Source organism: Lagenorhynchus albirostris, chromosome 6 (genome assembly GCF_949774975.1).
Source record: "Lagenorhynchus albirostris chromosome 6, mLagAlb1.1, whole genome shotgun sequence".
Taxonomy (NCBI): Eukaryota; Metazoa; Chordata; class Mammalia; order Artiodactyla; family Delphinidae; genus Lagenorhynchus; species Lagenorhynchus albirostris.
In genome coordinates, this window is record NC_083100.1 from 121054413 (window position 1) to 121072536 (window position 18124).

The 18124-nt window shown below is 40.9% G+C and overlaps 1 protein-coding gene across 1 annotated transcript in view; it reads right to left on the reverse strand.

The window, feature by feature from the left end:
* The window catches only part of PTPN4 (protein tyrosine phosphatase non-receptor type 4), a 170757-nt gene that overhangs the window by 20828 nt on the left and 131805 nt on the right, over positions 1-18124 (reverse strand). Inside the window, exons 16-18 of the mRNA XM_060153152.1 lie at positions 7778-7937; positions 4379-4462; positions 4230-4286 (exon numbers count right to left, since the gene is read on the reverse strand). Coding sequence (XP_060009135.1) covers positions 4230-4286; positions 4379-4462; positions 7778-7937 — 301 coding nt within the window. The remainder of the gene's footprint in view (positions 1-4229; positions 4287-4378; positions 4463-7777; positions 7938-18124) is intronic.

Sequence of the window (18124 nt, forward strand, 5' to 3'; positions counted from 1 at the left end):
GTAAAAGAGATCAACAGAAATATGGACAGCCTGCTCCAGGGACACAGGAATGAGAACTCATGGGAGTCAAGTTTGCAGGATGATAGCTCAGACCGCGAAGGAAATGATAGGGCTGGACCTTTCAGAAAGGGCCGTGGCAAAGGCTTGAAAGATGGAAGCACAACTAAACTCACTGTAAAAGAAAGTTAACAAAGTCCAATAAGGTACTGTCACTAGTGGAAAGAGCACTGGTCTAGGAGCCAAGTTCTTCCTTTCCGCTTATGACATGTGTGATCTTAAACACCTGAAACTCTGAGAAAGGAACATGTATCTGTCCTAACTATTCATCGTTGTGAAATTTTTAAAATGAGATATTTCAATGCAAAGCATTAAAATCTGGACAATTCAAATTTACGGTTTGGACCATTCTCTCTAGTTGCTTCTTTCTCTACTTCTTGTAGTGGTTAAAAAAAAAAAATCTTTGAATGTTATAGCACAGTGGTTACCCATTATAACTGGAGTAACACTCTCATACTTAATCTGCCTTTTATCAGGGCAGATTTTTATTTGTATTTCATTCGGATCTGGCAAGTCTAGATAAAATGAATTTTGCTGGGGCAAGAGCTATTGGCTCAAATATGATCAGGTAGGAAGAAAAACATGATTTTGGAAATTACCCATTTTAGAAGGTTTCCGATATAAAAAATGACACTAAAATATTTGAAACACTGTCCTTTCCCCTCAATCACCTAAAATGAGGTTTCTAACTGGAAAACTGTAATAGTCTTTAAATTAATAAAATAATATAAAAATGACACATTTCTATTTATTTAATTTGTTCTAAATTCAGTCACTATTTATGAAACATAGTTCTATGTAGCAGAAAGGAAAAATTACCAATATAGTAATCTGTATAGCATAAAAAGAAAATTTATAGTCATAAAATTTTGTTTGGAAATGAACCTCTCTATAGAATGTTCAAGAACACCCTTGACTTAATTGAAAACTATCCATATTCACTGTTCAGAAAAATCAATATTTCTTTTATGAATATTACAATTGGCATACAAGTAAAAAAAGGTTTATTGGTTTTTTCTAATTATAAGAGCAATACATGTTCATTGTCATGATTTCAGACAATTTAAAAAAAAGGACACGGACTTCCCTGGTGGCACAGTGGTTAAGAATCCGCCTGCCAATGCAGGGGACACAGGTTCGAGCCCTGGGCCAGGAAGATCCCACATGCCGCAGAGCACCAGCTCGTGCACCACAACTACTGAGCCCGTATGCTGCAACTACTGAGCCCACGTGCTGCAACTACTGAAACCCGCGCACCTAGAGCCTGTGCTCCGCAACAAGAGAAGCCACTGCAATGAGAAGCCCGCGCACTGCAACGAAGAGTAGCCCCCGCTCGCCACACCTAGAGAAAGCCCAGGCACAGCAACAAAGACCCAATGCAGCAAAAAAAAAAAAAAAAAAAAGGGAAGATGGAAGCAAGTAATAACAGTAATTCCACTACCCAGATTAAATACTGCTAACATTTTTTATCATGTTTCCAGATTTTTAAAATATATTTACATAACTCATATTTTTAAAAATGGATAAAACAAACATATGAAAGTATAATATGCATTTTTAAATTGAGTATAGTTAATTTAGTTTCAGGTATACAGGAAAGTGATTCAGTTACAAATATATACATATATTTTCAGATTTTTTCCATTACAGATTATTATAAGATATTGAATATAGTTCCCTGTGCTATACAGTAGGTCTTTGTTCTTTATCATAGTGTGTATCTGTTAATCCCATACTCCTAACTTATCCCTCCCTGCCCCTTTCCCCTTTGGTAGCCATAAGTTTGTTTTCTTTCTTTCTTTTTTATGGCTGCACCGCGTGGCTTACGGGATCTTAGTTCCCTGTCCAGGGATAGAACCCGTGCCCTTGGCAGTGGAAGCGTGGAGTCCTAACCACTGGATTGCCAGGGAATTCCCATAAGTTTGTTTTCTATGTCTGGGAGTCTGTTTCTGTTTTGTAAATGAATTCATTTGCATTTTTTTTAGGTTCCACATATAAGTCGTATCATATGGTATTTGTCTTTCTCTGTCTGACTTACTTCACTTAGTATGATAATCTCTAGGTCCATCCATGTTGCTGCAAACGGCATTATTTCATTCTTTTTTATGGCTGAGTAGTATTCCATTGTCAAATATGCACCTTTCATAATACTATCTTATGAAAATATTTCCATACTTATATATGCTACATCATCTATCATTTTAAGAGCTGCAAAGCAATGCATAACTTATTTAATCAATTCTAATGATGTACATTTTGATTTTCCCTCCAATTTTTAAATTTCACAAACAATACTACAATGAACGTCCTTGTGTATCCTTTGTTCCAACTGTTTCATTAGAGGTAATTCCTAAAAGTGGAATCGTCAGGTAAAAGACATATTTAATTAAAAATAAGTTTTACTTAAAATTTTTGTTTTTGGGAAAGCGATACACCACACAGTTTACAGAGCTGACTAGGTCTATAAGATTATTATGATAAGAAACCATTTCTTATGTTCTCCCCTATCTTCCCCTCTTTTGAGGCATCTTCTTTCAACATTTTAGCTACATCTTTTGTATTTACCTCGGTATCTCTAAATAACGTTCCAATTTTATTTTTCATTTCAGACGTTATCTAACTTTCTACTTGCTAGATGAGAACTTAGCAATCGTTCATCTCCTCATCTGCACTCCCAAACACACACACACTTCCCAATACACACTGAACAAATAATTTTGGACTATTTCCCCCATCTTTCACATGTGTAGTAGGTTCAGTAGTCATTTTATACATCATATCCCTGTCTTGTCACCTCTGATCACAAGGGATTTGTTTAAAAGAGGACATCTGGTCCAAGCTGGATCTATGAAGGGTTTGCTTCCTAGGAGTCTGTAAGTTGGATTGAGGGAGCTAATGAGTCTGTTGCTGAGCTGGTAACGCACAAATCCCGAAGTCGCTAGTGGTCACATCACCCCACGTGGACTGAGGGGCAGAATGGTGGTAGCTACACAATTTCTATTCAGTACAGATTTTGGAGTCACAACCATTTCTGCAGGTAGAGTGTGTCTGCGGTGCTAATATTACAGGACTTGGCTTGAAGCTGCTACTAAGTACACTTCTCATTTAGAATGTATTTTATTTGGAGTAGCTTGAGAAATGAAGCTAATTCAGTGTACAAACTGGTTTGCACTGAGAGAGAAGAATGGAACATTCACATAAAAAGAAACAGAGATGAAAAATAGAGTCCTGATGATTTTTCAAGTTCTTTCTAGAAGTCTGAGTGCATTCCTGTCCTTGGGTTTTGTGACACACCTCTACAGCTATACGATAAATTCTGTATTTATGGTTAAGCCAGGGGTATTCCATGAGTTCCTTGTTATTTGCAACCAACAAAGTCCTTAAAAAACAGAACTAAAACCATGTAACATGATATCCTTGATCAATCTTGACTGCGATCTTCAAATCAACTGTGAGGTTGCTGCAAAGCACCAGACCCCATAACTAGCCTCTTCCCTCAGGCTGCAGGTTCCTGCCTCTCCCGGGACACAGAGATGGTTGAATGACAATGGGTGCTGGCTCCAAGCCCTTAGAGACCATTTAGGTAAGAGAAATGCAGTTAAACAGAGGAGACAACAACAGAAATGGGGATCTGAAAGCAATATTTGCTATACACAGGATCAATAAAGATGATGTACCCACAATTTATCAAGAATTGTCCTTATGAGCAGAAAGTTCATGGGTGCTGAACCTGAAGGATGGGGCACAGGGGGTTCATCCTCATGGGTTCATGCAGTCTTTTCTCTACTTTTGCTTAGAATGTTCATAATAAAGAACTTAAAATACATATTTTAAACAGAAAGTAGACAAATAGAACGTAGGTTAAACAATTCTAAATGAAAACAGAAGCCAACAAAAAAAGCAAACAAACAAAAACTATACCTCTGTCTACATTTTGCTGTTTAAAGGGGTTATTTTCATAGAATCTAGCTTCTTTGTAAAAACAAGGATTTTAAAAACTGTTATAGATAGGGAATAAATAAAAATTAACTTCCCAGCAATTAAAGAGATTCAGCCAACATCATGTGCTACTTGACAAATTAAATGATTCATTTTACTCCTTTATTTATACTAATAAAAATACGCATGTATTCTCGAAGCTAGGATTCACTGGGAAGGCTGCTGTGACTCACAGGTGTTCCTGGCGCAACTCGGGACACGATCACAGGCATCTTCTGGTCACATCCTCCCTTCAAAACAGTGCAAATCGAGTATCAGTCAGTATTGCCAACACAGAAACACCTTAATTTAAAAATTGAGTACAATATAAATTCTAAGTTACCTTTACATTGAATCCAAACCTTCCATTTTCATCAGGTTTCATTCTGATTAGGACAAGATTATCATGTGGAATACCACCATTAGGCTTTAAAAGACAAAAATAAATAACTTGTCACGCTCTTCATTTATAGCCTATCCTTCAGATATACACGAAGCATGCTTCCTGTATATTGATATTATCTAAAGTATATAAAGAATCACAATTTAAGTCTCTCTCGTGCCTTACCTGCATGCTAGACAGTAAGTGCCAAGAGCAACAGGGGCTTTACTAATTACCTGACTAATTAATTTCAGTGTCTCTAGAACCTGCCTCAAAGCTCTGCACGGAGAAAATACTCGTAAGTATTACATGAATTCATGTTACTCCCCCTGCTTTTTTTTTTTTTTTTTCGGTACGCGGGCCTCTCACTGTTGTGGCCTCTCCCGCTGCGAAGCACAGGCTCCGGACACGCAGGCCCAGCGGCCATGGCTCACGGGCCCAGCCGCTCCGCAGTATGTGGGATATTCCCAGACCGGGGCACGAACCCGTGTCCCCTGCATCGGCAGGCGGACTCTCAACCACTGCGCCACCAGGATAGCCCTCCCCCTGCTTTTTAAAAACAGCTTTACTGAGATACAATTCACATACTATACTTCACCCATTCAAAGTGTATAATTCAGTCATTTCTACCATAGTCACAGAGTTGTACGAACATCACGACTATTTTTTTTTTTTGGAGGCAGCATTTGATTTGGTGGAAACTAAGATGAATTCAGAGATTGCAATTCTCTGGTTTGAAGTAGCACATGAAATCACAGAGGAAAAAGTTGACAGGCATGTCAATGACCTGTTAAAATGCTACTCTTTGATTTTACAACCTTTTCTTCATCCCCCAAAGAAACCCTGTGTCCATGAGCGGTCACCCCCATCCCCAAGTCCTATTCAACCCTTCAGCTACTTCCTCCCTATATACTTGACTATCCTGGACATTTCACATATATGAAATTATACAACATACGTCATTTGTTACAGGCTTCTTTCACTTAACGTGTCGTATGCCTGCTCTTTGGGGGTAAGTAGCTGGCTAATTCTTGTTTAGCCTTTGAGACACAGGTCGAAGATGTGACCATTTCTAGGAAGTCTTCCCTCAGCGCCACAGCTGAATTAGTTATTTTTATACACTTATGAATTCCCATAGTCACTTCTAATTAAAGAGCTTGTTCAGTTCTCAGTCCCCACCTTCCTCGACTCACCAGTAGCACCTGACACAGCTGGTTACTCTCTCTGTGGCTGCCTTCTCATCAGCCAGTTGACTCGTTTTTTTCCTACCTTTTGGTCTGCATCTTTTCAGTTTCCTTTGCTGGTTCCTTTCAACTCCCTCATGTTTACAGTTTGGAGGACTAAGGCTCCATTTCTAGAACCTCTTATTCTGTTATCTGTACACACTGCACTTCCTGTCTCATGGTTTTAAATACTGTCTACATGCCATCGACTCTCAACATTATACCTTCAGCTTCGACCTCCCCCTTCAACTCCAGAATCCAAACGGACTCCTACTAGACATATCAACGTGTCCCAGCTGAGCTCCCGACATTCCACCCACCCCTGTTCTACCTGTAGCCTTCCCACATCAGCAAATGGTAACTTCCTCCTCCTATTTATTCAGGCCCAAAACCTTGCTGTTGCTATCCCTGCTGTTATGCCCCTCTCTCTAGTCTCCCACAGCCAACCCCTCAGCAGAGTAGGTCAGCTCTACTCTAAAACTCCACCCAGAACACAGCTGTGTCTCATCCCTTCCACTGGCACCACCTTCTCCAATCACGGCTGCTTCTTGGGGCCCTGCAACACCTCACAGCCAGCTTCTCTGCTGCTACCCTGCTTGCGGTCCACTGCCAACATACGAGCCACAGTGAAACCGTTAAAACTTAAGTGACATCACGTTACTTCTCTCCTTAGGTATGTCCGTTTGCTTCCAATCTCACTCAGGGTTGAAGAATGAAACATTTACAAGACCAGGCTTTTAGGATCTGGCCTTCTGCTGTCCCCGTCCTGCTCTGTCCTCGCTGACCCCCTTGGTGTCCCCTGACCACACAGCCATACCCCTGCCTTGGCACCTGCTACTCCCTCGGCTTACCTGCTCTCACGCCAGGTATCCATGCGGCTTATCACCAAACTCACCTCTGGCTCACACTATCTAGAACTGGAACACTCCACTCTGGAAATTCCCTAGCCCTTTTCTGCTTTGTCTCTCTAGCATTTATACTATCTAATACGCTATATATTTAAATTACATATTTTGTTTACTGTTTGTCTCACCCTTATCCCCAGAATACAAGTTCCTTGCAGGCAGAGTTTTTAATTTTTTATTTTACTCTATTGTATTCCCAGAGCCTATAACAACAGGTACTCAATAAGTCATTTTTGCATGAAGGAAAAAACAAACTAGACTATGAATTATTTAATAGCAGGGACCACATCTGATTTGTCTGCATACTCCCACTACCTCCTTAAGTACCTGGCACACAAAAAGACCTCAGTGACTATGGACCGATGAATGCACGATGCGTAAGAATCACCACGCAGGTAGCACTCGAGTTGTCATTCATCTTGGGTAAGGATTTTGATCTCTTTTTGATGCGTCTGTGGGGCCATAAGTGTGGGAGAATAGAGTGGCTGCCTCTTATTTTTCAATTTTCGAAAACGTGGGAGGGCTATGGGCGAAAAACGAGGGGGGAAGAGTGCAATGGCCAGCAGAGACTTCTGGCACTGCCAGCACCTGCTGTGGGACTTCCTCTACCTGCATCTTCTTTTATTCCTTGATGTCCCTTGAAGTTTCCTGAAATACACTCATATTTCTGTCTGTCATTATACATCTTCATGAACACAGTGTATCCTTAAAATTTATTAACGATCTCACCTTTGGTTCATCTACTTGAAAAAGCAATGAAAATTCATCAATCAGGGGATTCTAAGAATTTACCATTTTGTTTGGTACAAAGTACCAAAGCAACTCACGAATATATCTTGAAGAACAGGGTAATTACATATTCTGCAGGCCTGTGCTCAATTTCAAAAGGTTGATGAAAATGATAAAGTCTCGGGACCCAGTCAATTATGTAATAAAATTAATGGCATTTAATGGATTATTAGCATTTGTTCTGGAAATGTGTGTTTTGCAAGGCAGAAATCAACAAATTTGTCAAAAATTAACTTCTAGAGCAATGAACGTTTTATAAACATGATAAAAGGAAATTCCACAATTGGGCTATATGGTGGCACAATTCATGAGCAAACACATGATGAAAAAGAGAAAGTACTATAATATAATTTACAGATAAAACAGGCTATGTTACAAAAAATATTTCATTTACAATTAAACATTTTCAAAGAAATGTGAGAATATTTGAAGAAACTACTTACAGTAGCTTTTTCAGGGGAAGATGGAACATCAAATGTTTCATTAATATGGTTTTCCAGATCTTGTTGAGAATGTGAAAAATGAATTTGGTTCCAACTGTTTTTCTTTGATTGTTTGGGTGGTAAAGCTGGAGGCTGCCCATCTCCAGGGGTCTCTTGTGATCTAGATAGAAAAAAAGAGAAAAAATAAATATTTTGGAAGTTGTCTTACAGAATTATTATTTTATTTATTTTTTTAAAGTAATGGTAGAATTTTATTTTTTTAATTAATTTTTATTGGAGTATAGTTGCTTTACAACGTTACGTTAGCTTGTGTTAGTTTCTACTGTAAAATGAATCAGCTACACGTATACATATATCCCCTCTTTTACGGATCTCCTTCCCATTTAGTTCGCTACAGAGCACTGAGTAGAGATCCCTGTGCTATACAGTAGGTTCTCATTAGTTATCTGTTTTATACATAGTATCAGTAGTGTATATGTCAATCCCAATCTTCCAATTCCTCCCAGCCTAGAATTATTATTTTATTACGATGTCTAATAGGAGACAAGCTTTAAATGTCATGTTTATTTGCAAGTGCCACTGTTTAATGAAATCTTCCTTAACTTTGTAGTTTAAAGTAACAAATCTCATTTCCTACTTTATCAAATCTGTAAACAATTCACATATAATAAAATATACTTTAAGGGTATCTCTATGAAGATATTTATTAATCTACCATAAAAACCCCTTTCTAAGGTTTTCAGCAGTCATGTGGGCAGGCAGGGAGAAATCAGAGCTGAGGGCCGAGCTGCTCCAAAGACAAAACACCCGGTACCATCCAGAGAACTCAAGGGGTTGCCTGTTTTATTTACAGGTAAAACACAATTCACAGAAGTGATGAACACAGCGAGGAAGAGTGCTGAGCTCACTGAGGAGACAACACTGGATGAGTACGTATGTCGGAAAACCCGATTTCAGGTGAAGGGGCTAAAAACCAACAGACACTAGAGAGCATAACCTCAGGCCATAGCAGCGGGAGCTGATCTGACCAGCTAGGCCTGACAGGGCAACTTCAAGGTAGATGCTTAGCACAAGCACCCTCACTCCCTCTTGCAAGAGCACCGGAACCACGCCTAACTGCTGAACAATCATCGACAGGAAGACACTGGAGCTCACCAAAAAAGATACCCCACATCCAAAGACAAAGGAGAAGCCACAATGAGACGGTAGGAGGGGCGCAATCACAATAAAGTCAAATCCCATAACCGCTGGGTGGGTGACTCACAAACTGGAGAACACTTATACCACAGAAGTCCACCTCCTGGAGTGAAGGCTCTGAGCCCCAAGTCAGGCTTCCCAACCTGGGGGTCCAGCAACGGGAGGAGGAATTCCTAGAGAATCAGACTTTGAAGGCTAGTGGGATTTGACTGCAGGACTTCGACAGGACTGGGGAAACAGAGACTCCACTCTTAGAGGGCACACACAAAGTAGTGTGCACATTGGGACCCAGGGGAAGGAGTAGTGACCCCATAGGAGACTGAACCAGACCTACCTGCTAGTGTTGGAGGGCCTCCTGCAGATGCGGGGGCTGGCTGTGTCTCACCGTGAGCACAAGGACACTGACAGCAGAAGTTCTGAGAAGTACTCCTTGGTGTCAGCCCTCCCAGAGTCTGCTCTTAGCCCCACCAAAGAGCCCGGTAGGCTCCAGTGTTGGGCTGTCTCAGGCCAAACAACCAACAGGGAGGGAAGCCAGCCCCACCCATCAGCAGACAAGTGGATTAGAGTTTCACTGAGCTCTGCCCACCAGAGCAACAGCCAGCTCTACCCACCACCAGTCCCTCCCATCAGGAAACTTGCACAAAACTCTTAGACAGCCTCATCCACCAGAGGGCAGACAGCAGAAGCAAGGAGAACGACAGTTCTGCAGCCTGTGGAACAAAAACCACATTCACAGAAAGAAAGACAAGATGAAAAGGCAGAGGGCTATGTACCAGATGAAGGAACAAGATAAAACCCCAGAAAAACAACTAAATGAAATGGAGATGGGCAACCTTCCAGAAAAAGAATAAAGAATAACGAGAGTGAAGATGATCCAGGACCTTAGAAAAAGAATGGAGGCAAAGATCGAGAAGATGCAAGACATGTTTAGCACAGACCTAGAAGAATTAAAGAACAAACAAACAGAGATGAACAATACAATAACTGAAAAGAAGAATACACTAGGAGGAATCAGTAGCAGAATAACTAAGGCAGAAGAACAGACAGGTGACCTGGAAGACAGAATGGTGGAATTCACTGCTGCAGAACAGAATAAAGAAAAAACAATGAAAAGAAATGAAGACAGCCTAAGAGACCTCTGGGACAACATTAAACGCAACAACACCAGCATTACAGGGGTCCCAGAAGGAGAACAGAGAGAGAAAGGACCCGAGAAAATATGTGAAGAGATTATAGTCAACAATTTGCCTAAAATGGGAAAGGAAATAGCCACGCAAGTCCAGGAAGCGCAGAGAGTCCCATACAGGATAAACCCAAGGAGAAACACGCCGAGACACACAGTAATCAAATTGGCAAAAATTAAAGACAAAGAAAAATTATTGAAAGCAGCAAGGGAAAAACGAAAAGTAACATACAAAGGAACTCCCATAAGGTTAACAGCTGATTTCTCAGCAGAAACTCTACAAGCTAGAATGGAGTGGCATGACATATTTAAAGTGATGAAAGGGAAGAAGCCACAACCAAGATTACTCTACCCGGCAAGGATCTCATTCAGATTAGACGGAGAGAAATCTAAAGCTTTACAGACAAGCAAATGCTAAGAGAATTCAGCACCATCTAACCAGCTCTACAACAAATGCTAAAGGAACTCCTCTAAGTGGGAAACACAAGAGAAGAAAAGGACCTAGAAAAACAAACCCAAAACAACTAAGAAAATGGTAATAGGAACATACATATCGATAATTACCTTAAACATGAATGGATGAAATGCTCAACCAAAAGACACAGGCTCACTGAATGGATACAAAAACAAGACCAATGTATATGCTGTCTACAAGAGACGCACTTCAGACCTAGGGACACATAAAGACTGAAAGTGAGGGGATGGAAAAAGATATTCCAGGCAAATGGAAATCAAAAGAAAGCTGGAGTACCAATACTCATATCAGATAAAATAGACTTTAAAATAAAGAATGTTACCAGAGACAAGGAAGAACACTGCTAATGATCAAGGAATCAATCCAAGAAAAAGATATAACAATTATAAATATATATGCACCCAACATAGGAGCACCTCAATACATAAGGCAACTGCTAACAGCTATAAAAGAGGAAATCGACAGTAACACAATAATAGTGGGGGACGTTAACACCTCACTTACACCAATGGACAGATCATCCAAACAAAAAATTAATAAGGAAACACAAGCTTTAAATGACACAATAGACCAGATAGATTTAATTGATAGGACATTCCATCCAAAAAGAGCAGATTACACTTTCTTCTCAAGTGCACATGGAACATTCTCAAAGATAGATCACATCTTGGGTCACAAATCAAGCCTCAGTACATTTAAGAAAACTGAAATCATATCAAGCATCTTTTCTGACCACAACGCTATGAGACTAGAAATGAATTACAGGGCGAAAAAAAGTAAAAAACACACATGGAGGCTAAACACTGAAGAAATCAAAAAATACCTAGAGACAAATGGCAATGAAAACATGACGATCCAAAAGCTATGGGGTGCAGCAAAAGCAGTTCTAGGAGGGAAGTTGATAGCAAGACAATTAGCTTACCTCAAGAAATGAGAAGAATCTCAAATAAACAATCTGACCTTACACCTAAAGGAACTAGAGAAAGAAGGACAAATAAAACCCAGAGTTAGCAGAAGGAAAAAAATCATAAAGATCAGAGCAGAAATAAATGAAACAGAAACAAAGAAAACAATACCAAAGATCAATAAAACTAAAAGCTGGCTCTTTGAGAAGATAAACAAAATTGATAAACCATTAGCCAAACGCATCAAGAAAAAGAGGGAGAGGACTCAAATCAATAAAATTAGAAATGAAAAAGGAGAAGCTACAACAGACACCGCAGAAATACAAAGTATCCTAAGAGACTACTACAAGCAACTCTATGCCAAAAAAATGGACAACCTGGAAGAAGTGGACAAAATCTTAGAAAGGTATAACCTTCCAAGACAGAACCAGGAAGACACAGAAAATATGAACAGACCAACCACAAGTAATGAAATTGAAACTGTGATTAAAAATCTTCCAAGAAACAGAAGTCCAGGACCAGATGGCTTCACAGGTGAATTCTATCAAACATTTAGAGAAGAGCTAACACCCATCCTTCTCAAACTCCTCCAAAAAACTGCAGAGGAACGAACACTCCCAAACTCATTCTATGAGGCCACCCATCACACTGATACCAAAATCAGACAAAGATACTACCAAAAAAGAAAATTACGGACCAATATCACTGATGAATATAGATGCAAAAATCCTCAACAAAGTACTAGCAAACAGAATCCAACAACACATTAAAAGCATCATACACCATGATCAAGTGGGGTTTATTCCAGGAATGCAAGGATTCTTCAATATACGCAAAACAATCAATGTGATACACCATATTAACAAACTGAAGAAGAAAAACCATATGATCATCTCAATAGACGCAGAAAAAGCTTCTGACAACATTCAATACCCATTTACGATAAAAACTCTCCAGAAAGTGGGCACAGAGGAAACCTACCTCAACATAATAAAGGCCGTATACGACAAACCCACAGCAAACATCATTCTCAATGGTGAAAAACTGAAAGCATTTCCTCTAAGATCAGGAACAAGACAAGGGTGTCCACTCTCACCACTGTTATTCAACATAGTTTTGGAAGTCCTAGCCACGGTAATCAGAGAAGAAAAAGAAATAAAAGGAATACAAATTGGAAAAGAAGAAGTAAAACTGTCACTGTTTGCCGATGACACGATACTACACATAGAGAATCCTGAAGATGCCACCAGAAAACTACTAGAGCTAATCAATGAATCTGGTAAAGTTGCAGGATACAAAATTAATGCACAGAAATCTCTGGCATTCCTACATGCTAATGATGAAAAATCTGAAAGAGAAATTAAGGAAACACTCCCATTTACCATCGCAACAAAAAGAATAAAATACCTAGGAATAAACCTACCTAGGGAGACAAAAGACCTGTATGCAGAAAACTATGACACTGCTGAAAGAAGTTAAAGATGATACCAACAGCTGGAGAGATATACCATGTTCTTGGATTGGAAGAATCAATATTGTGAAAATGAGTATACTACCCAAAGCAATCTACAGATTCAATGCAATCCCTATCAAATACCAATGGCATTTTCTACAGAACTAGAACAAAAAAATCTTAAAATTTGTGTGGAGACACAAATGACCCCGAGTAGCCAAAGCAGTCTTGAGGGAAAAAAACGGACCTGGAGGAATCAGACTCCCTGATTTCAGACTATACTACAAAGCTACAGTAATCAAGACAATATGGTACTGGCACAAAAACAGAAAGATAGATCAATGGGACAGGATAGAAAGCCCAGAGATAAACCCACGCACCTATGGTCAACTAATCTATGACAAAGGAGGCAAGGATATACAATGGAGAAAGGACAGTCTCTTCAGTAAGTGGTGCTGGGCAAACTGGACAGCTGAATGTAAAATGAAATTAGAACACTCCCTAACACCATATACACAAATAAACTCAAAATGGATTAGAGACCTAAATGTAAGACCGGACACTATAAAACTCTTAGAGGAAAACACAGGAAGAACACTCTTTGACATAAATCACAGAAAGATCTTTTTTGATCCACCCCCTAGAATGGAAATAAAAACAAAAATAACAAATGGGACCTAATGAAACAAAAGCTTTTGCAAAGCAACGGAAACTACAAACAAGATGAAAAGACAACCCTCAGAATGGGAGAAAGTATTTGCAAACAAATCAACGGACAAAGGATTAATCTCCAAAATATATAAACAGCTCAAGCAGCTCAATATTAAAAAAACAAAAAACCCAATCCAAATATGGGCAGGAGACCTAAATAGACATTTCTCCCAAGAAGACATACAGATGGTCAAGAAGCACATGAAAAGCTGCTCAACATCACTAATTATTAGAGAAATGCAAATCAAAACTACAATGAGGTATCACCTCACACCAGTTAGAATGGGCATCCTCAGAAAATCTACAAACAGCAAATGCTGGAGAGGGTGTGGAGAAAAGGGAACCCTCTTGCACTGTTGGTGGGAATGTAAATTGATACAGCCACTGTGGAGAACAGCATAGAGGTTCATTAAAAAACTAAAAATAGAACTACCGTATGACCCAGCAATCCCACTACTGGGCATATTCCCAGAGAAAACCATAATTCAAAAAGACACATGCACCCCAATGTTCACTGCCGCACTATTTACAATAGCCAGGTCATGGAAGCAACCTAAATGCCCATCGACAGAAGAATGGATAAAGAAGATGTGGTACACATATACAATGGAACATTACTCAGCCATAAAAAGGAAGGAAACTGGGTCATTTGTAGAGACGTGGATGGATCTAGAGACTGTCATACAGAGTGAAGTAAGTCAGAAAGAGAAAAACAAATATCGTATATTAATTCATATATGTGGAACCTAGAAAAATGGTACAGATGAACCTGTTGGCAGGGCAGAAATTGAGACACAGATGTTTAGAACAAATGTATGGACACTGAGGGGGGAAAGCAGCAGGGGGGGGTGGTGTGATGAAGTGGGAGATTGGGATTGACGTGTATACACTAATATGTATAAAATAGATAACTAACAAGAACCTGCTGTATAAAAAAATAAAATAAAATTCAAAAATTGAAAAAGAAAAACAGAAACAACCGAGCACCCTGCATGTAGTAACAAGGTGAGTTTTTCACGAAGGCCAGAAGGGGGAACCAGTGGTTCAAAACTTGGACCCCAGGAAGCCTGCGTCCGTGGAAGTCATGGAGGTTAAGGGACCAGGCAAGGCGAAAACGGTTCTCGTCAAGAGTACTGATCACCACAGGGGTTATTATTTACCTCTGAGGTGGGAGGAGGTCCTCTGGGGAAATAGAAACATTATTATCCCACTGCCTAAGGGCAGAGGAAAGAGTTGCCAGCTGCTGTGGTAACCAGGCACAAGCTTCAGCCAGATCCTGCTTATTTTTGTTGACTGATGACTGACACCCAAGACACAGCTGTAAGGTCTTGAGGAAGCAAAACTGTATTAGATCATATTATTGTTCAAAGTTACCCTCTACTCCTCCCTGGCTGACATCACGCTTGGCCATATGACTTGCTCTAGCCAATGAAATGTGAGTAGCCTCTTTTGAAAGGAAGCTCTGTATTTCTCTCTTCCCTCAGCCAGGAGACCAGCCAAGTCCCAAACAGGGGCTGCGGTCAGTCTGGGCCCTAGAATGACCATGACGTGCAGCAGACCCACAGGTGATCCACCACGTATGCAGAATGTAAGAGAGAAAGAACCCTTGTAGCTGTATGTCACTGTAAGTTGGGGGAATGTGCTACCAGAGCATAATTTAGCCCAAGATAACTAACACAGAGGTTACTGCCAGAGTGGCTCTTGGAAACATATGCTCCCCTTGGTAGAGAAGCTGTGAACTTCTTGAGAGACTTGCTGCTAGACACGTGACAGATGTGGTAGCGATGCTAAAATCTGCTTAGCACCAAGGGCGTCAGCCAGGATTAACGATGAATGGTCTCACTTCCCCTAAGAGAAAATATAGCCCTCCTCCAACTGCATAATCTAGTGTAAAATATAATCACTAAATACGCAGTGAACAATAATAACCACTCAGCTTTCTACCCAGAAGTCTTCAGGGCACAAAATGCTCTAGCTTCTGATAAGTCTATGAGGACTGCATCAGAGAGCACACCTCCCCTTTTCAGCCAAAGCTTCTCTGAGGTCTACCTTGATGGCCAGAGGTTCCAGATCCCAAACATACTAGTTTTTATTCTGCTAATTTCAACTGCCAAGAACCCAAGCCTCTATAAGGCGATGCATTCAAGCGCTGCTTGTGCAAGAAACTGCTAGGAGAGAGCTGCGTGCCTTGGCCATGGCCTGCTGCAGGGACCAGGGCAGACAGAGGTGGGCAACCCTTGGTACAGCCTCTGCGTGCCTTGGCCATGGCCTGCTGCAGGGACCAGGGCAGACAGAGGCGGGCAACCCTTGGTACAGCCTCCGATGGGAAATCTCTAACAAGCAGCTGGTCAGAAGCCTCCAAGACTTTACGAAAGCTGGACGTCACTGGACTCCACATGGATCAACCAATAGGTCTCACCCCTTACTCGGGACTAAGTATAGCCACTCAGGCAAGGCAAAGAGAAGCTTTCCTCTAGTTTTGCATACAGTTGCCACACCTGGGAAATGTTCAGTCTCAAAACTAAAGGTCTGGGGCTTCCCTGGTGGCACAGTGGTTAAGAATCCGCCTGCCAATGCAGGGGACACGGGTTCGAGCCCTGGTCCAGGAAGATCCCACATGCTGCGGAGCAACTAAGCCCGTGCGCCACAACTACTGAGCCTGCGCTCTAGAGCCCGCAAGCCACAACTACTGAGCCCGCATGCTACAACTACTGAAGCCTGCGCACCTAGAGCCCATGCTCCCAACAAGAGAAGCCACCGCAGTGAGAAGCCTGCACACTGCAACGAAGAGTAGGCCCCACTCGCTGCAACCAGAGAAAAGCCTGTGTGCAGCAATGAACAGCCAAAGATAAAATAAATAAAATAAAATAAATAAATTTTTATAAAAACCAAAGGCCTTGGGGGAAGAGTATAAGGTTGAGATCAGGTGGGAATGGAGTCAGAACAACTTTATTCTTGGTTCAGATAACAGTCTAAGCACAGCACCGAGACAAACAACAGGGACAAACCCCAGCCTGCTGTGCAGCCCAGTAGCTAAGCGAGCCAGGCCTGGTGGGCAGGGGTACCATGATGGCAATACTCAGCTGCAAGAGAGGGACGGCACTGACACCACGGGACATTCTGCTAGACTGCTGAGTCTGCGTTTCCAGGGTTAGAGACCCGGCGTATACAGTCCAAAAAGCTCCAGAAGTGATTTTTATTATCTACTTCCTGATTAGAAATCACTGTACAGGAACAGTGGTTGCAGATTCATGGCCTGTGGGCCGATTTTTGCCAACATACATTTGGCCTGTTCACTTTAAAAATGTGAGTTGACTACATTTTAAAAATTGCATACAAAATCTGGATTTCCAGAATGAAAAACGTGGAAGCTTTGGAAAGAACAGACCTGCATTACAGGTTGCCGACAACCGGAAAAAGCCAAGTGGTAGCTGCTGCCTCTAGATGGGCCACAGGCATTCCAGGCCACATGAATCCCACCCAGTGTTACCTGCCGGACTCCAATGGGCATCTGAATACACCCTCTCCTTTACTCATTTGAAGTCCACAAGAAGGCCCAGATAGGAAGAGTCCAAGCGTAGAGGCTCGGGCTGGGATTTGAGCCAAGCTCTAAAGAAAGGGTGAGGAGAATGGAGCACAGGCAGAGGGTCAGCCAAGATCTAAGAGAGGAAAGGGTGATATAATTTTGGATTTCAGGACAGGTGCTACCTGCCTTCTCTCATTGTTTTATGTAACTTTCTTGTTAAGGTAACTTCACAGAGAGTGATGGACAAGCTCTCCATGGGCCTGGTCACTGCAGAGGTTAAGGTTGATCTGGGGAGCTTTTTCACAAACTAATTATGCACTCTCCCAGTAATCCTGGTGACAATTTCCCCTTGCTGTGTTTCCAGCTTCAATAACCCAACACACTCTCTTTCTGTCTATCTGTCTATCTACCTATCTAACTACTGTCTATAAAAGTAATCAAGGCTATCAACACAGACTTCTAAAATTCTTATTTTGGGCAAAAGGTATCAATTACATTTTAAAGACATACTCATATTAACTCAATTTATCGTAACAAGTAACTTCCCTGTTCATATTTAATGTATAAGTATCATACGAAGTCAATCTACTAAACAATTATCTAGGAAGATGACTTCCAAAGGTAAACCATGTGTTGTAATTTGAAATTATAATACATTTAAAATAATATCATGCAATAGGCCAGTTCTTTAAAAAGGTACCACTGGGAATTCCCTGGCAGTCCACTGGTTAGGACCTGGCGTTTTCACTGCCGGGGCCTGGGTTCGATCCCTGGTCGGGGATCCAGGGGAACCAGGACCCTACCCACAAGCTGCATGGAGCGGCCAAAAAATTATTTATTTTTAAATTTTATTTATTTATTTATACAGCAGGTTCTTATTAGTTATCTATTTTATAC